The 19,950-nt window shown below is 44.5% G+C and overlaps 1 protein-coding gene and 1 long non-coding RNA gene across 6 annotated transcripts in view; one reads left to right on the forward strand and one right to left on the reverse strand.

The window, feature by feature from the left end:
• NR3C2 (nuclear receptor subfamily 3 group C member 2) overlaps positions 1-15,623 on the reverse strand; it is a 419,668-nt gene extending 404,045 nt beyond the window's left edge. For 2 of the 4 annotated variants that reach the window (XM_061142472.1, XM_061142469.1), the window contains exons 1-2: positions 13,127-13,351; positions 5,728-7,492 (exon numbers count right to left, since the gene is read on the reverse strand). In XM_061142472.1, the coding sequence (XP_060998455.1) occupies positions 5,728-7,490 (1,763 nt within the window). In that variant the 5' untranslated portion in view covers positions 7,491-7,492; positions 13,127-13,351. Of the gene's footprint in view, positions 1-5,727; positions 7,493-13,126; positions 13,352-14,633; positions 14,702-15,476 lie in introns of those variants that run through there. The other 2 variants (XM_061142470.1, XM_061142471.1) reach the window with 2 other exon arrangements.
• The window catches only part of LOC133056763 (uncharacterized), a 64,380-nt gene continuing 59,921 nt past the window's right edge, over positions 15,492-19,950 (forward strand). For both annotated transcript variants that reach the window (XR_009692906.1, XR_009692907.1), the window contains exon 1: positions 15,492-15,630. This is a non-coding gene — a long non-coding RNA (uncharacterized LOC133056763). The remainder of the gene's footprint in view (positions 15,631-19,950) is intronic.

Raw genomic sequence — 19,950 nt, forward strand, 5'->3', positions numbered from 1 at the left:
ACCACTGACAATCCTAAATCTAGAGGTCTCCAGAGTATTAATTAGGTAACATGTTCCTACATATATACTTTAACTTTATCATTGCCTTATTATATAAAGAACAACATAAAACTCTTAAAATTGAAAACAAAGCCTATATTTGACAAGTTTAAAACTCAAAATTTTAAAATTTAAGATTAAGACACTATCCATTTAAACACACTTATATTTCCTGGATACTAATAAATTTTGGAATGCAGTCCACAAAGATATACAACTTAATGACTATATTTAAATGGATTCAAGAAATCAACATTTTTTTCTCTCAATCTGAATTCAGTAAATGAAAGAAAACAATAAATTACTTAGCAGCAGAGATGAAATTTTATCAGTTGTATGCAAGTACAGCAACAGTTGAAAGTCTGAGAAAGCAAGCATTATTTTGGAGGAAAAAAATTAAGGATATCAGGGGAAGTGAAGTAATACACCTAAATTACTGGTGATCAATAGAACATCTGCTCTTACTCTAAACATTACAAGGATAGAAGATCAGGCACACCCAGAATTTCAATATTGTGAAAGGAATCAAATCCATAAATGATACATATCCAGGTCCTAGATTCAGCACGTCGCTGCTATGCATGAGAGCTGCTTTAAGTTGAATAATTTGAGTTTATTTAACTGAAACCAGGGCTTTTATCTTCACTTGAAGTATGAAGGAAACAGTTTTAAATATAATAACACTTCAGATGATTAAAGGTGAACACACCGACATATAAATCTAGGATACTTGTGATGTGGAAAGCAAAATGTAAGGAAGGACACTGCATAGTGATTTGCTTATTAAAGAGGAATGAGGGGTTTTTCCCCAGTAAAATTATCACTACTTTTACCAGAAATACCATAAATGAATGAAAGTGAATGAATCATCAGAAGAAGCAAGTCTCCTTTTAAACCATTTCTAAAAATACTATTTAGAACACTAACCTGGAGAAATTCTAAGCACACTAGCAATTTCAAAATCAAAATATCATGAGACAAATAAGAAAAAGAAAGTTTCCATGCTTTCATTTCCAAATGACCTAAGTTATTCGGTAATGGATTTATTATAGAAATAAGCACCAATAATCAATCTCTCCCTTCCAAAACCCATCATTTTTCATACTTTGCATTACATGAAGATACTTCTACCTCAATGGTTTATTTACAGAAGTTTACTGACAAGACATGGCAAACTGTGTAACAAACTCTTTGAATTATGAAGCTTTTAGCTTATTATGGAAGATGGGTATTGAAAAACTTCAGGGATCACTGGGGAAAAAAAGAAAACCAACTGTAGAAAACAAATTGTTTCCTTCTATCATGGAAAAAAAACTGCAGTATATATTAAGATAAATTCCTGATTACATGTCTTGAAACCTACGAGAACGTGCCCTTTGAAACAGTGAACTTTATATTCGAACGTTTAAGTCAATGTTAGCACTGTGTTATGATGCTATCAAAGTGACTATGACCATCGCCATAAATACCCAGTGTTATGTCAACAGACTAACCCTATTTCCAAAAGGAATACTGCAAAATTAAAAGAACAAGAAACTCATAAGTGTCAAGTTTTATGAAAGGAAAGCTCTGATTTGAAAATAAAACAAAATGGCTTTTCCAAGCAAAATGATAGGTCACCCTTACTCATCCTTACTTTTAAATGATAAATGGTAATGATATTTTTCTACCTCAACTATCCTGGAAACTACAGAGCTGAACTTGTGATTAAGATAAACTTGAAACCAGACTAGTAAATATGTAAAGGGATTTTTCTATTTTCATTCTTAACATACATGACTCCAAGGAAACTATACAGCCACTCAGGAGTGTGGTTGGCAGTCCTCGGGGAGCATCCCGGTCAACTTATTTTCTCTCAGCTGAAGAAACTGAGGCTAAGAGATGTTGCCACTCACTCAAAGCTCAGAGCTCTGTCTGTGTCCAAGTACACAGAGGACCTTCCATCTGTATGGCCAAACCAGGTCCAGTGTCCACCGCAAAGCTTTATGCCAACTTTTGTCATCATATACTGGGATGACCAAAATGCTAGTTTGGGTTTTTCCTGTAAGATGGTACAAAACCAGACAGACTTTTTGGCCAACCTACCCTTCCCTATGTGGCCCCAGACAATCCACCTGCTGGCCAGTCTGAGAGCTGCCCCTCTGGTCACCACTCTCACAGAACGTCCACAGGCTGCAGCAGATATCCTCTGTGGCCATCACTCCCTTCAATCAGCTTGAAAAGCTCACCTGGATGAGAATCACCGTCCTCACGCAGACAAGGCACCCCTTCTTCAGCATAACATTCAACTAAGCTAAGGCAAATCACATAATATCCTCTCTCTGCATGAACCACCAAAGCTTCATAGGATAGACCAATAGTTCTCAACTTCTGAGTCTCAGGATGCCTTTCCACTCTTGAAAATGTGTTGAGGTCAAGATCTTTTGTTTATGTGTATTCTACCTACTGATATTTACCCTATTACAAAATTAAAATGAATATTTCTTTTAAATCACTTAAACTAAGCCATCACATGTTAACACAAACATGCATATGTGAAAAACAAAACAAAACAAAACAAATAAACTTGTGTTTCCCAGAATGAAAAACTTCAGTGAGAAGAGTGGTACTGTTTTACATTTTTGCAAGTCTATTGTCTCACTTAATAGAAGACAGCCGGATTCTCTTATCTACTTCTGTGGTCAATGTGTGGTGATGTATTTTGGTTCAAGGATATGAAGAAAATCTGGCTTCACACTGATATGTTGTTGAAAAAAGGAGAAGCATTTTAATGGTCATCTCAGATCAGTAGAGACATGATCCTTCAGTACACTGGAAATGGACAGTCAGTGGTCTCTTAATGCTTAGTTGCCACATGGAATCTGAAACTTATCAGTGAACTTTTCATGCACTATTTTAGTAAAACCATTGGTCTATCTTCCATTTTGCATGGCTCATCTACCAATGTACAATTTTTGAGTTTGTGGCCCTCCTGGAAAAGGGCTCAGAAACCCCAAACCATACTTTGACATTTACTAGAAAACAACCTAAAGTTGTTTTCAACCTAAAGATAAAGAATGTTATGAAACTTGAAGCAGTTACATACTGTCTTGATCCTTTACAATCTTTAATTCATTAATCTGACATTACCTGGAATGGGATAACATCATCATAAATTATAAAGCAGGCAGAAAAGTTGGATTTTGGTCCAAAGATCACAAAACAAGAAGCCAATAATGAAGCTTGGATGAGATTAAATATTATAAAATGTAGACTGAAATCCAGGAAAAAAAGTTGGTATTTCCTCTGAGAATGATCAAAACAAACAGACTTGGATAATATTCACCAGGAAAAGCTGTAAGGAATTAGTAATCTAATCTAATTAGATCAGTAATCTAAACCTTTGAATAATATTAAAGCTTTGATAGTAAAGTTTTTGGAAAACATATTAACTAACACAATAGTATATATGTAAACAAATGAATCCCCACTAGCTATGTTAACAAGCTTATTAAGAATTTTGGAATGCTCAAGGAAAGACACTAGACAACACCCCAGTTTCCCACAAAGGCACAGGAGGCTTGAAGTCACTGATTCATAGGAATATGTAAGGCTATGGGTCCCGAGACCACCAAGAGGGGCATCATGAGTTGAGTCTGGAAATGACAAAACAGTATAAATAGGACACAGAACAAACAGAAGAGCATTAATGATTTTAGCTAGCATCTGTCTAGTGTTTCCACCAGAAATATCATTACCCAAAGCAATGGGCTTCAAAACTAAAAGAGCACAAATAGAAATGTAGAGTGCCTAGCCATAAAAAAGGTAGAAATTAATCACAGGACTTTTATCAACAACTATTTCCTTACACTTTGTACATTTCTTTAAAAGACTGTAAGGAATTTCATTGAATGCACAAAAGAGAACACTAAAAGAAATAGAAACTAAAGGTTATGAGCAATCCCATGAAATGCTAAGAGCAATTGCTGAAAAGTATATAATACTCTACGATGCACACTGTATTCCAGATGATGGTCAAAGGGTTTCTCATAATTTAACTCATTGTCTTGACCACCCTTGAGATGGGTACTACTGAATTCCCTTTGTACAGATGAGAAGACTGAAGGACAGAGAGGTGAAGAAATGTGCATGGGGTCACAAAGCAGTTAAGGGGCAGAGCTGGCTATTTCAACCAGGGTAGCCATGATCTTAACTACCAGGCCAAACTCCCTCCAACCAACCCACTACAAGCATCACTTAACAAAAATATCTGCATTGTGTGCAGACCATCCTTCTCAGAAAGTAAAGCAGAGCACCTGCTGAGCTTGGTTCTGACGAAAGCTATGCCATTTCAGCATTTGTGCAAAGAGTTTAGAATTTAGGAGAGGGCAACAGTGTTAGCATAGGATTAACTAGTCATGCTACTGAGAGCTGTAAGAACATGTAAGTCTCCTTTATGGAATGCAAGCTTCCATAAAAGCAAGAGGAGTGAGGTATGAGTCAATGAAGAGGAAAAGAAAGCACAAATGAAAAGTTTTTGCTTTTGCTTCAGTAAAAAACAAAAGGAGAAAGAACACAGAATACACGTCAATCTTACGTTTTGTTGGTGGGAATGGACATTTTCACCACCAAACAAGTTTTTAAGGAAAATAGCCACATCTTCCTAGAAGCCACTGTGAACTATATCTAGGAAATCTATTCTTTTTATGTTCAATAAAGGGATCATTGACCACATCTAGGTAATAAAACAGTACTGAAGCAAAGTCCAACACAAGTATTCACTGTATTACTTAGAACCACCCTTGACAGTCGTATCTGAAACCTCTTCCTTGTTTTTTCTAAATATATACAATATGCTATCTACAAGAAGGAAAGCCAAGAGATATTTTACAGTAAGTAAAGTATGTCTCCTTGCAGATCTTAAAAGTTATAAATATACCAATCTGAAACTGCAGTGACATACTTCACTTCCAAAGAGTAGGAAAGCAAAACGGGCCACTTAGTAATTTTAGATGTGCTGAGTCTTTAAAAAGCCCTCCAGAGTTAAGGAAATGATGTATTTGTGCTGAAGACCACAACTTACATACGATTAACCAATCTAGAAAAAGATGAAAAGGCTGGGGAGCTTGTGGGTAACAGATTTGGGGTTTCATTTCATTTTTCACAACCAATGAAGTGATTAATAAAGCAAACTCAGGAGAAAAAAAAGACTATGACCACAAAGAAAACAATTTAAAGCAATGTTAGTGAACCAGTATACAACTAAAGAAAAAAAAAAAAAAAAAAAACCCTACCACTAGTCTGCTAAAGCACACAGGCATTAGGAAACAAAGTTATCTTAAACACCTACAGGTGGCAATGCAGAAGGGGAAGAAGACCTATGTACAACATGTACATGTGCTTCTTCCAAGTCGATGTAAACATTTGAGACTCAAAATTTTTGGTTTCTCTATAATGAAGGACAGGGAAGCCGGGAGTGCTGCAGTCCATGGGGTAGCAGAGAATCAGATACAACTTAGCGACTCAACAATAAGAGATTTCAAACATACCAACAAGCGAAAGGGTAAGCGTAGAATGACCATGCTGAAAAGGAAAAAATCAAACAGGACACTGAAATGTGTTTTAATTTATCAACAGCAAAGATAACACTAACCTTCAGCATTTTACACAGCCATGGTTTTCCAAAACTGGAGAAAAAGGCCGACTTACCTTGATACGTTTTCTGGAATGTATTCTAGGACTGGATATCCATCACTTCTTCTCGATGACAGGTCACTGTGTGATTTCCACGACTCCACCAAGGTATTGACCGGAGGGAAGGAACTCAGGTGTTGGAAAGATTGGTCTCTAGCTGATCGTGATAAAGATATTGTACCTTGAGCACCAATCCTATAGTGAAAGGACTGTCCACCTGAATTCACGCCAACGATGGCAGATGGAGGGATGCTGGCCTCTGGGTAGAAGCTCCCATCATCCGGTTCTTGTTTTATCCCCATGGGGAACCCACTGCCTTCACAGTTACCATCGAAGCCCGGCACAGGTGGTCCTAAAATTCCTGATAGAGAATAATAGTCTTTATCATCCATAAAGGAAAAGTATGAGCCATCCATGAATGGAAAGGGGTTGATTGCTGGATTCCCTTTAAAAGAGGTGCCGGAACATGAATGCTTGGTTGACTCTTGTTTTATTGGTACTGAGAAGGGGGAATCAGAATTTATTTTGCTGTTTCCTCCCAGACATGAGCTGCTGAAGGCTCCGTCTGGCTCCGGCTTTATGTACTGGACGATGTTAAGCTGGCCAGCCACACCATGGGAGATGGCGTTCTCTGTCTCCTCAGTCTTAGGAAAGGGGACCTCTTGAGCACCTTTCTCCTGGGTGTCTGGACTGGGAACCACATCTCGGGCTGCACTGGACCCCACTGGGGTGCCCGAAGTGGTGTAGCTGAAGGCGGTGCTTCCGGGGCTACAGATAGACCCCACAGTACTAGCGGCTGGGCTGGACAGGGTGGATCTGTTGTTTGTGTTGGAAGGGCTGGAAACGGAGCACCTTGAGTTGTTGATGTTTGCAGGGCTGGATACGCAGGATCGCAGAGTGACGTTATTAGGACTGGAGACCGGAGACTTCACACTGCAGTGACTTGGGGGGCTGGAAATCGGGGATTTCATGCTACTCAATGGGCTGGAGAGAGGTGAGCCCACGTTGCTGGCATGCGCTGGGCTGTGAGACCTGGAGCCCCGCGTCTCCACATTGGGGGAACATGGCAGAGGGGTGCCCTGGGCGATGGGGCTGTGCACAGGGAAACCACCGAAGCTGGCTGAAGTGGAGGACACACAGCTGATGCTGGCGGGGCTGCAACCCGAGGATGACAGGGTCAGAGGGCTGCAAACCGCCGGGCCCTTCTCGTGCCCCAGGATGGGGCTCTTCACCACGTTGCGCGTGACCCCGCCATTAACAGAGCCCCCAGAGTCGGGCAGGAAGGACCGCAAGGGCCTGCTCGCACCCCCCAGCGTGGAAGGACGGTGGCCATTCTCTCTGTAAAATTTCACAAGCTGTTCGACGTTCTGATACATCTTTGCTGGACTCCCGCCTCCCTGGGGGTTCTGCTGATCATAGGCGTAGTCGGCCTCTCTCACGGAATCCATGTACAAGCCCATGGACTCGGCCACCGTGGCCGAAAGTTCTTTTGATTCCAGCTCGGTTTTTATATCAGATGGTAAAATCCCGGACCGAATGTTGTCTTGCTGGAGGCAAGGGAGTAGTTCGTGTTTTTCTTTGCTGCTTCCTTGAGTACTGCTGTTTGGAATAGCACCGGAGACACAGCTCACGTTGACAATCTCCATGTAGTTACTCTCATCAGGCTGCTCCGCGGGTACGGGTCCCAGGGCAGGACGCTCTGCAGGCTGAGAAATTTGACCCCACCGTCTTTCCATTTCTAGACCTTCAGGGAGACTGTGGTAGCCTTTGGTCTCCATAGCTAACATAAAAATTTGTATAAAAAAAATCGAATTAGAGTCGTGGATAGCAAGGTTGCTCTAAAAGACATTCTGAAATTGTACTGACTGAGCTATAAGTACATATTCTACTGATGACAAGCAATACTTCCAGTTATACTCAAGTTATTACCTTTTTAGGTGCTGATACAACAGAGTCCTGACTATAATTTGTCCAGAAGCCAGAATATATATAAGAAGCAATAAAACTATTTCCCATCTAAATAAAAGCAACATCTTTGCTATAATAGAGCAAGCAATAAAACTATTTTGCATCTAAGTAACATCTTTGCTATACTACAGCCTTTGGAGTTTGGAGGAAATTTTACATATAAAACATCTTTGCTATAATACAGCCTGTAGAGTTTATGAAGAATATTTATAAATGTTAACTTATTTAATATGCAAAGTAATCCTGGGGACTCCTGATGCAGCCAGAGAGGAAACTGAGGGTTTAACCAAGTGGGCCACTTGCCCAAGGTCAAAGACACAGTAAGTGACAAAGTCAGGTTTAAAACTAAATCTAATGCCAAAGTCTTTGGAGTCTTTCCAGAATATGAAAGCTGCTTTCCATAGCTAATATGTGACTTGATTAAAAAACAATGTGGAAATGTAATTAACATTACCATTTCCCAATGTAAAGTCATCCCCTGAATGATCAGAGGCCAGATAACTTGAGGATTATTTTCAAAACAGTAAGATTTTCGTCAAATAGATTTTGGTGAAGATAATTTAATGTCAATTCTGAACAGTGAAGAGTCATATATCCTGATTAATTAAGCTAGTCCATAACTCAAAGAGGCTGAATGACAAGTTGAGATGTCAGGACTCTAGTCTGTATTTCAGTCCTGGCAAGGACTCTGACATGCGGCCTGACCTAGTGGTAGCTCTGCTGACAAGACTCCAGACAGCCAGATTCATTCTCAACAGTTAATGGCAAAAGTCTGAGATGGGTCCTGACAATTTATGTGTTCATTCACTCAACAAATATTCGGCAAGTGTGTGTTGCATCCTGGGCCTACAATTAGCCACTGAATCTACAGTGATAAACAAAACAGGCTCAATTCCCATCCTCAAGGAGTCCCCAGGATTGTTTTAGACATACTGTCTTATCTACTGGCTCGCTCTATAAATTTATTCCATAGATAATCATAACAGGCTGTGTTTATATAATTCTTATGCATGATATGGTTCAATGACCTATTACAAGCCTTTCACAGATATTAATGTACATACCCTTATAAATTACCCTACAAGATTGGCAGAAGTACTGTCCCAAATGATACAGCCGGGAAAACCGAGGTAGAAGCCACACAGCAGAGCTGGAATTTGATCCGAGATGTCTACACCAAGGTCTCTCAACCATGGCACTGCTGGGGGCCTGATAATGCTTTGCTGAGATCTCTCCTGTGTACTGTAAGATGTCCAGCCACATCCCTGACCCCTACCCACTAGATGTCAGGAGCATTCCTCCTGCCCCGCTGTGACAGCCCCAAATGCCTCCAGACTTGCCAAAAGCCCCTAGGGGGTGTGTGTGGGGGGGGGGGGGGGCAAAATCACCCCTGGCTTGAGAAGCACCACTCTAAAGAAACATCTCTCAAAGAAAATTAATTCACTCAATAAAATTTTATTTGTGCATTTTCATGCATAGAACTCTTAAAATCTTTAAGTATGCATTTTTCAAATCCTTTCAGGTGTATAAACAATCTCTGACCCAAATAAAGGTCCTGACCTAAAAGCTGCAGTTTCTGCAGTGCTGAACACAGATATTACTTTAGACTTCTCAGTCCTTTCCCCCCCTCTCCCACTCACAATCTTCATCCACCCTACCTTCTTCTCATTAAAAAGAGACTAGGAAGACTTTTTTGCTCCAGAAATTCTATTAAAATGGAAAAAATAATATAATGACTCTACTAAATAAATTGGCATCAGATATCACAGGGCTCTCTGGCAAAATTTAATGCCCAAATTGTCTGAAGATCATAATTACTTCTTACTTTTCTGTATTCTACACTAGACTTTTAAATTCCCAGGAGGAGGAAACTTTATCAACTTTACCACTGCACCCCAAGATGACAGCACAGTGCAAATAAAAAAATGTTAAACTATTATAAAATAATCAATACCCAATAACTTGTGAACATTAAAATCTCCCAATTATTTAGCATGATTTTACTTAAAGAACATTATTCTATAAATTCCTAATCACAAAACAGTGGAAAGTAAGACAAGTTATGAAGTTGAAGAGGTAGTCTGATAATTTCGGCAGGAAAAATTACTGTGGATGAAAGCCAAGAACTGAATATAGTGAAACGGGACCAAAACAGCTAATATTGGCCTTTTGTACCTTACTGAAAAACCATTTAGTAATAGCCATGGGTTGAAAAATACCAGTAAATATGTGCTGCTTCTACTTCAGAGAATATTCAGCCTTCCCCATACCAAACTGGAACAGTATAGATAAGGTATAGATAGATACTTCAGTCCCAAATTCATCAAACCACAAGAAATATGTCTACTCCTGTTTAAAACTGAGCACCTTCTGTGTATCATCCCCCCATACCCCAATCTTATTCCTAAACCCACATTCCCTTTCTTGGTGAATTGCACCACCATCTATTCAAATGCCCAGAAATCACCCCTGCCTTGGCACCCTTACCAAAGGTCTCCACGAGTTCACCCCTCCCCACTCCCACACGTACAGTCTCCCAGACAACAGGACCATCTGCCTTGAGTCTGAAGGATCATCGTCATCCAGACTCCACTCCAAAAATTCTTTCTCCAAACTGTCTTTAGGAAAGGATGATCACTCACTGCCTTTTTTGGAGCTTCATGGTGAAAATTCACGTGCTAAAACTCTTGGAAGTTCTAAGGTACAGAAACCTGTTTCCTTTTTAATTCAGAGTTCCCTAAATAATTTGGCCACTGCACCTTTTTTTTTTTCCCCCACACAACACCTACTAATATGCTGAGGGACACTTTTCATCACTGTGCCTCAAACCAGGAGCCGTGTCTTAGATACATAAGGCTATATGAAGATTTGAAGAGAACATTTACGTGAGCACAGACAGGCAAGAACCATCTTAAAGCATTCTACAAGGAAGTACCTTATCAGCTAACATCACGCAGCTGATCACAACTTTCCAAGTCCTGTTTGGCTAGCCCTGAACTCTCTTGACAATAACACAAACCAGCCTGCATTTCACCACATTATTGACAAGGCTATCATTAGAGAATTTGCAAAGGCTTTGCTGAAATCTACATTAGCTTTAAGACATTTTGATCTGGCAACCTAATACACCTCTCAACAAAGAATATAAAGGTTGGCAACCAATAGGAAAGAATGGAAGATATCTAGCACCTGCATGGCTTCCACTGGAAATATTTTTAAGGATCAGGCTTTTTTTTTTTTTAAATATGATTATTGAAATATTTTATGCTGAATTCTCCCTATTATCTTTTCCTTTCTTTTTTGTAAAAAAAGTATTTATTTTTAATTGAAAGATAAGTGCTTTACAATATTGTGTTGGTTTCTGCCATACATCAACATGAATCAGCCATAAGTATACATATATTCCCTCCCTCCTGAACTTCCCACCCACTTTCCACTCCATCCCACTCCTCTAGGTTGTCACAAGCCCTGGTTTGAGTTCCCTAAGGCACACAGCAAATTTCCACTATCTATGTTACATATGATAGTGTGTAAGTTTCCATGCTATTCTGTCCTATATTATCTTAACTGATCTTCTCTATAAAACAAATGGATCAGTTAGGAAGTTATTTCCCATGTCGTCCAGGAAATCCAGGTTGTCTTTTTGAAACTGGCATACCGACCATGGCTTGAGCAGATTTTCAGTCAATCACTAGTGAATACTGAAAATATTAGTTGATGAATATGATCCTCATAGAACTTAATAAAGTTCTATGTAAAGGTAAGGTTTTTGCTACTAAAGTATAAGATTAAACAGATACTGATATACAAATCTACTTACATAAAATCAGGCTTGTCTCCCTTACAATGGAAACTATAACATATACTCCCCTTGGGGCAAAGACAAAAACCATTAAGATCCCTTAATTTTCAGGCAAATGTCTCCCCTCTTAAAATGAAGGAACTTTCACATAGGGAAAGTAAGGAAAAATATTGACAGTTCTACCTTGTCATACATATGCTCTTAAACACTATTTTTGCAAAGGGAAAACCTGACTTTAAATTTTTATATTTTACAGACTCTGTTAAATTGCCATTTCCCATAAGGAAGTAGTTTTTTTGTTTGTTTCAGGAATATTAACAAAGAATCTTGCAAATTTATATTTTATCTGAAAATACTTTCACTTTTACAACCTCCCAAACACAGTTCCATTTCAAATGCATCATTTTCTATAGTTATCCGACTATAATATTACATCCTCAAGATAGAACCTTAAGAATTTTATAATTTGTATTGGTTGCATAGTTGTAAAAGTTCAGTTTGTAACTCTTTTGCTGTCATCCCCATTACTTAACTATAACCATGTTCCTTGTTTTAACAGATGAGATAAATGATAGAAATCAGCCCAAGGTCACCTAAGAGAGCCAGAGAACCAGTTAGAACTGAACACACCTGATTTCTATTCACTCACCTAATTCACTGAGCCACCTGATCGTTCCAAAAGCCCCAAACTAAACTATTTCTCCCTTAAAGGAAAAAGCTCCCCTTTTAATATTTTAAAAAACTTCTTTCCTCAAGCATTTCCATGATAGCCTGTCATGAAGTCAAATCTAAAATGAAAACTTCCCAGAACTTCACAGGTGGAGAATGCTGCTAGCATTACTATGTAAATATCATCAATAACAGCACCTAGAGAAATGCCAATTCAAATATTAAAATGCAATTTACTGCATTTGAAATTCAGTGGTTTCCAAACTTGTCAGGTATCAGTTTTCCTAACTTCTATGTTATAATAAATCCTTAAACCTTTTGGTGCCATAAACCATTACGATTTAAACCTGGTCGTCTAAAATTCATTAGGAAAAGCTGTGCACCTAAATTCAGTAGCAGGGCACGGATGTCACCAAAAGAAGCTTCATCCTTTCTCTCCTGCCTTTAGAATTCGAACTGATGCCACAGAAAGCATAATCTCTTTCAGGAGTTTCGTGAATCCTAAGGCACGGGAAATGCACGAATTTCCAGAGCCCCTTTCCTACAGAATCTGTCGGGATTTGTATCTCCTTCAACTGCCCTTTTTTCCGCTACACCTCTGGCTGAGATTTGGGAGCTTCCGCAATTTATAGAGGAAAGAAATACTATTCAAATGTCCTTTAAAAACTGTACAAGACAAACGATCCGAAATTCATCTTTGGGGAAAGAGAAGGGTGACAGACCTCCCACTGCCAAAGGCGGTAGAAAGCTGCTCGTTAGAGGGCATTCATCCAAAGTGGCCAAACTTTCCCAAAATAGTCCTCTGGCGGCCAAAGGGGGGAAAGTGGAAAACCAAAACAAAACAACAAGCACACAGCACCCTACTGACAGTGCCTCCGGATTACGCAGCCACTTCTGCCTGCAAAGTGCACGCTCCCGCGCCGCGGCCACACGCAGAGCCGGGCAAGCGGCGCCCAGCCGCGCACCCCTACACACCTGCCTCGGCCGGGGTCCGTCTCTCCGCGTCTACCTGTTGCAGCGCTCGCCAACGCCACGACACCCCTGCTGCGGAGCCCCCCTAAATCCAACCACATCCAGGCCAGCGAGTGCAGCTCTCCCTGCAGCGGGAGAGCCCGAGGCAGCAATGCTCTTGCACCCAGGTGACTGCACGGGTTTCCTCGGAGCAGCCTGAAGTTGGCTTGCGTCTCACCCGTCCAATGACACCCCGGGCGCGGAGGGGTGGAGAGGAGGGGGCAGGGGCAGGGCTAGGGCTAGGGCGGGCGAAGCTGGGAGGGAGAGAGACAGAGAGGGCGGGCGAAAGCCCGGAGGGGGAGTGGGCCAGCTTCGGGGCCGGCCCTTTTAAAAGCGGGTCACATGTCCAGATAAAAAGTTCAGGTTGCTATCCCGCCCCCTTGGGCCCTTTCCATTGGCCCGGGGGGAAGCAAGGCTCCACGCTGCACGGGTCAGGCGGGCTTCTCATTGGACAATCCAGGCTGTCAGTCACCAGGAGGACGACATGACTGATACAAAGTTGCTGCGACACAGCCTGGACTCGGCAGCTCCCTTAAAGCCGCAGAAGCGGAGGCCGCTCGGGGTGCAGGGCAGCGGCTGCGCCACTAGGTACCCACGACACGCTGCCCCCCCACTCCCCTCGCTCCACTACCCCAAACTTGCGCACGCCCACCTGGCTCTCCTCCTGGCCTACCCCAGGATGTCTGGAAAGACGCGAAAAGTCTGGGGACGCTGAAGAAGTCGGTGTTTAGAAAGCCAGTCAAGGTGTCCTCCCTGATGCTCTCCACCTGCAGCGCCAGGTGAGCGGCAGCCCTGGCCCAGGCACCGCCCACAGCGTCCGCGCGCAGGGAGGGACCCTCAGTGGGCTTCTCCCGACCCCCGAGGTTCGTTCCCCGCCCCTCTCGTCAGTCTCCCGAGTTACCTTTCAACACAGCAGCCGCAGCGTCCGCTGCCAGCAAGCAAGAGGATCACGTTCCCACTCGATTTGAATTTCCTTGTTTTAACCGTGCGCGGAAAGCGAGTGATTTCAGTGCAGCCAAAGCCCTTTAAACACGGCCTCTCTCCCACCCCCCTCCCCACCCCTACACCTCTGGCTGGGTCAAGACCTGCAGCACCCCTTCCGTATAATTTTGTGGCTGTATGTATTGCTTTCGTATTGGATTTTTCCAGTAGTTCAATTTGAAAGAAAGCTGACCATCCAGGATAGTCACTTTTTAATAATGGGTGGGAAGGGGTGCACATCATTGGGAGAAACAAACAGGAGCGGGGAAGGAAACAAAACTGTTTTCTAAGGATCAAGCGTCTGCAAGAAATTTCGGTTTCCCTCCAACCGCCTCCACCTCGACTCTCCTCCCGCCCGCCCCAGGGCTGTAGTTACTAAGCAAAAGGATGGGCTTCTTAACTTTGATTTCTAAGGACATTGAGGCTCGGAGTATGAGGCTCCGTTTTATATTCCTGACTGGCCCCAAGTCAGCACCGGTGACGTACACACCTAAATCTGGTCCCCGGGCCCTTGGCGACCCGCAGCCCGGCGGCGGCGGCGGCAGCAGCTGTGCGTCCTCCCGCCTCACCCGTGCCCCGCACCAGCCAAACTCGGAAGTGGGGGGGGGAGGGAGTTCACCCTGTGCCCAAAGGCCCCTCCTCTCGTACAGTTAATTAAGCTTCGGGATTCCAGACCCCGAACCCAGGAAGACTCGAAGTCTCAGTCGCTCCAGGTAGGGAACTCCCTGGTTGCGGGAGAGGCGGCGGCGGCGCACAAGAACTCGTTGCGACCCCCGACTCCTGTGCTCGGCAGTCCCGGGTTCTGAGCGGCTCCCGGCGCCCCCGCAGCCGGGAGTCCCCGCAAGTCTCCCAACTTTCCCGCGGGGCCCGAGGTCCTGCGCGCTCTGCGGGCCAAGCAAGTAGCCGGGCATCGATAGCTGCCGGGCCCGAGCGCAGACGGTGGGCAGGAAGGAGGGGAGTCCTGGACCTAGCGCCCGCGCACCCGAGAAGACGGCTCCGCCTGCGCTGCCAAATTATTCATTATTAAAGGAATGGACGTGTCTCTTTTACTAAGTTTTTACCACCTTTACGGAGGGCCAGTCTTGCCCTGGATCTCAGTTTCTTGCAAAATCTAGGTTAAAATCTTGCAGGGACCGGCCGCCACGATTGCTCGCCAGCCGCCCAACAACCTTGCCCGGAGGCGGCCGAGTGGGAACCTCATCTCCTGCCCGCAGCCCACCTCGGCTCGCCAACCCGCGCCCTCTGCGCGGAACCTGCCTTCCCGGGGCCGCCCTGCGCTCCGCGGACCCCTCCCGCCGCTGTCAGCGCCCAGTGACTGTCGCTGTACACTCACCTTTTCTAGGACATGGTGGGGAGGCTGGGGCGCGGGGCGGGCGTTGTGTGGGGGCAACCAGGCTCCCGCCGCCGCCGCCGCCAGCAAGTCCAATACTAGCAGATCGGCGGTAAGGATGGAGAGGAAGAGACTCCCGGCAGTCGTCCTACTGACGGTGGGTAGAGCAATAGAGCCGTAGTGTTGTTACCCGGCAGGAGGAGACGAGGCGGCGGCGCCAAATCGCGCAGAGGGGGACGCGGGCGCCCGCCCGCCCCCAGCAGCGGCGGCGGCCGGGCCTTAGGCGGCGGGCCCTCTCTTGGGGCTGCCGGTCTCCCGGGCGGCGGCGGCGGCGGCGGCGGCGGCGGCTGCCCTGGGAGCCGGGAAGTTGTGCGGGTTGACCCTGCGCCGGCCGCCCCGCAGCGGGCTCTCCGCGCCCCCTCCCCAGGCCTGGGGTGACCGGTGACAGCTCGGGCGGCAGAGCGTGTGAGTGTGTGTTTTGAGGGGGGTGGCCGCAGGGGGAGCCCTCTAACGCGGCCCCCTCCCCGGGTCACACCCTCCGCAGCAGGAGCAGGCAGCCGAGCGTCCGGCCACCGTCTGGTGGGAAACCGGGCCGGGGGCGCCCGTGGCCCCCGCCCCACCCTGGCCACTGGCTGCGGGGAGGCCGATGGCAAACGCAACCCCAGTGCACGTCACCCCACACCCCTCCCCACGACTCCCCAAAGTCCAGCCCTGACCTCGCGCCCCGGGCCTCAGGTGCAGTTCCCAGCCGCCGGGAGGGGAGACGCGGGCTAGGGACCATGCGCGGGGGGCGGGAGGGAAAAGTTTCTTTTCCTGTTCCTCCGCTGCCCACCCCCCTTCTCCCTCGGGCTCGCCGCGTCTCTGCCCCACCCCCACCGTGGGGGGGGGGGAACGCCGAGGAAGGACCGGGTGTCTGCGCGCGGGGAAGACTGGCGAGCAGCGGCAGCCGCCGCCGGTCCCCTCGCTCTGACAGCGCCCGGGCCAGCGCCGCCCGCTCGGCGGAGCGAGGCGAGGACGGGGACGAGCGCCAGGCCCCCTCCCCCAGCCGCGCGCCGAGCCCCGCGCGCCCCCGCGCCGCCCCGCGCGCCCCCGCGCCCTCCCGCCGCTCCGGCGGACACCTACGCAGACGCTAACGGGAAAGGGGGGCGACCCAGCCGGGAGGGCGGCCGGCGGCGCCCCGGAGCGCGGTGCGGCGCGGCGCGGCGCGGCGCGGGGGAGGGAGCTGCGACCCGCGATCCCGGGAGCCTCTGGCTCCGGCTGCCTTGCGGAGCCGCCTGCGCCTCCCGGCTCTGGATTCTCCCCAAGTCCCACACCTCCGCCCCCCTGCAAAGCACACAGATCACCCCCATTAGGACAAATGTGTGTGCGTGTGTGTGCGCGCGCGCGCGTGTCCACGAGCTCTCACGTGTGGGAGGGACGCTTCAGCCCCAGACTCTAATATCTCAGCGTTACACTTAGCCTTAGTGGAAGATTTTGTGTAGGGGGGGACGCACTGTGGATATCACGACCCCTGTTCTGGACGTTTATGACTCAGTTAAACTCCAGAAACTGACCACTCTGGTCCCTGTCCCGGCTTTTACACTCCTTTTCCTACAGGTTTTATTGACTCCTTCCCCCTGCCCTCTGCTGGGCGCCGTCCCCGTCTTCTTCCTAAGGAACTGGGGAAGTTGCTTAGGTCCCTTTCCACCGCGTTAAACGCAGGACTGCCCTGTTAAAACCGTCGCAGCCCCGCAGGCCCAGGGCCCCAGCCGCTAGCTGCCCACTGCGGCGTCACCCACACACTGCCGGCACTCCCCCGTTCTTACAGTGGCATTTGGCCCGTGGCGAACAACCTTTTGCTTGTTTCCTTAGGTATAGGGAAGGTGAAATTCTTAAGGTATTATGTTTAGGTGAAATCAAGAAACTAATTAGCATCATAAATATTCAATGAACTTTCAAAAGAACCACCACGTACAAGTATGCTGACTGAAAAAAAAAAAAAGAATTCTGAACTGCATCAAAAATAGGATGGATTGACACTCATGAATTGATAAAATGGACAGAAGGATAGATAGTTAATGTGATTAAGGCATTATATACTAGTAGAATCTAGGTAATGGGTTTTTTGTGGGTTTGAAATTTTTCCTAATGAAATGTAGAGAAAACGAACCCTCCTTTAAGGTAATCTTTATAATGTAAGTTCAGTTTACAAAATTGATAAATCTGGCATTTCATTATTCCTTTCCCCTTTACAAAATGATTTTCCTTAAACTTTCTTTACCTAGGTGCTCCTCCACTATTTTAATCAGTAATTTTATTATGGACAACTTATCAGGGAGCAGATTCTGATGTAATGTGGGGTTATTGTAACTGCAACATTTTAGAAATCTAGATGATTTCTTCCTGCGTTTTCCTTCTGTCCAATCTCAGATTGTAATCTTTCATGCTTTAAAGCAGTTTGGTATTATAAAACTGAGATTGAGTTTTTAAGCATTTACATATATTCTTTTGAAACTGTTGCACACCAGAATCGTATATGGGGACATCCATATGCCCACGTATATCAATTTCTCTTATCCTTCAACAGAGATATTAGGGGATCTTGCCATTAATATTAGGCAAAACTTTATTTTTGGATATTTGAGTATTTGCCCAAACTTTTGAACAATTATTTTCTTTTGCTGGCTGTAAGAGGTGGTCTTGTGCCACCCTAGAAGGAAAACAGCCCCAAGATAAAATCTTTGGCGAGAAGGTGGCACTGGTGTTACCGGGAATCGCCCCGCAAGTGATGTCTCTGATAGCCTCCACCAAAGATGGAGATGCAGGGTTTTTTGGTTATTTGGAATACTCTTGGTTCCAATGCTTGTTAATAAAGAGTCCTATCAACTTTGAAAATGTACATCTAGGAAATGTCATTACTTGCTGATTTTTAAGCTCATAACAAACTTTGTTCTTTTGAACCGTTTAGATATATTTTTCTTTGCAAAAGGATAGAAATGTGTTTTTAAGAAAAAAATAAATATTAAGAAAGTAAAAACACAGAAAAGGACCTTAACTTCATCTCCAAATTATTGGAGACTACTTAGAGCTGCCAAATAGCCTGAAACCTTGAAGCAAGCATCAGTTCGCTTCCCTTCTGACAGTTGTTCAGTCTCCTTTCACAGAACACTTCCCTCCCTCAACCCATTAGCGTCAAGCTCCCTGAGGTTTGCTACCTAAAGTGCCCGACTCAGCGTTTGCAATTTACATATGTGACATCACATCCTCTATTATATAACTTCAGATACAAAGCCTAATATCATTGAAGTTTGTGTTGGAAAAAAATCCTCCCTTGCTCTTTATTTCAGCTTTAGCAGAACAACCCCTTAGATCTCTGATCCAAATCTCACTTCATCCAACAGCTGACACTGGGGGGAGAAAAAAAACCCCAAAATGCATGGAGTTGTTTAAGCCATGAAATGATAAGCACCATCCCCCCCCCCAATGAATATATTTTGAAATGTATTAGATCTCCTTTAGATCTTTATTTACTGGTAGGAAAGTAAAGCCCGTTAAGTAGCATATAATTTAATTGTATTCAATAATTTTAAAAAGTTAAAGGCTAAGCATTTGGACATAGATAACTTCATTTATAAGCCTAGTCATGCTGGCACTTTTTTTTTTTTCTTTCAAAAAAGCTAAGTTTTTTTTCCCCCTGTCTCTTACCAGCTGTTAGGAAGAGTTGAGAAAGACAGAGTCAGAGAGAGAAAGGCGGGGCTAGGGCGGGCGGTGTTGCAGAGAAAAGATGAATAGGGGAATAATATAAAATAGAATTTCTTCTTTGTTTATTGAAAAACACACATGTTACAGTTTATAAACATTGCAAGCAAACAAGAAATTGTGGACCAGAAGAGAAATACAAAACATATCAGAGTTTGTTAATACCCAAAATAGACCCAATTCAAGTTTCTGGACTACTTGGAATATTTTTATTAGCTTTGCTTACTCATTAATTTCCATATTTGTTTACCTAACTATTCATCTGTCTACCTTAATTTCATTTGCAGTCATTTTAAACAGAAAACACACAAACCTCATCCATCTCGATGACCAGATTTTGAGCTGACAGAGCACCAAACAGAACATGCATCACAATTAGTGTGCAACATTATTAGAGGCAAATCAGATTGCACTGTGCCTACACTGATGTTCTAAATTTAGAAATAATGTACAGTGGTTGAAAAGGGGAGGGGGACTCAGAGCCGTGTATTTTAATAAAAATAAAGATATTTGCAATTCCTTCTCTCCTCTTTTTCTTGGTTTAGTGCAGGAAATTCATCACCTTTAAATAACTGTGCTAATCTTACATAAATAACTGCCTGGTTTGTGAGCTCATTAGAATTATGCATCCGGCTGCTTTTCTGATATTATGGGCAATAACAACCACAGAAAAGTGAAACAATACAGTGGGTCAGGAGGTGGGAAAGAAGAGTCTCTGCTGAACTTGATGAAAAACTCA

Source organism: Dama dama, chromosome 5 (assembly GCF_033118175.1).
Source record: "Dama dama isolate Ldn47 chromosome 5, ASM3311817v1, whole genome shotgun sequence".
Taxonomy (NCBI): domain Eukaryota; kingdom Metazoa; phylum Chordata; class Mammalia; order Artiodactyla; family Cervidae; genus Dama; species Dama dama.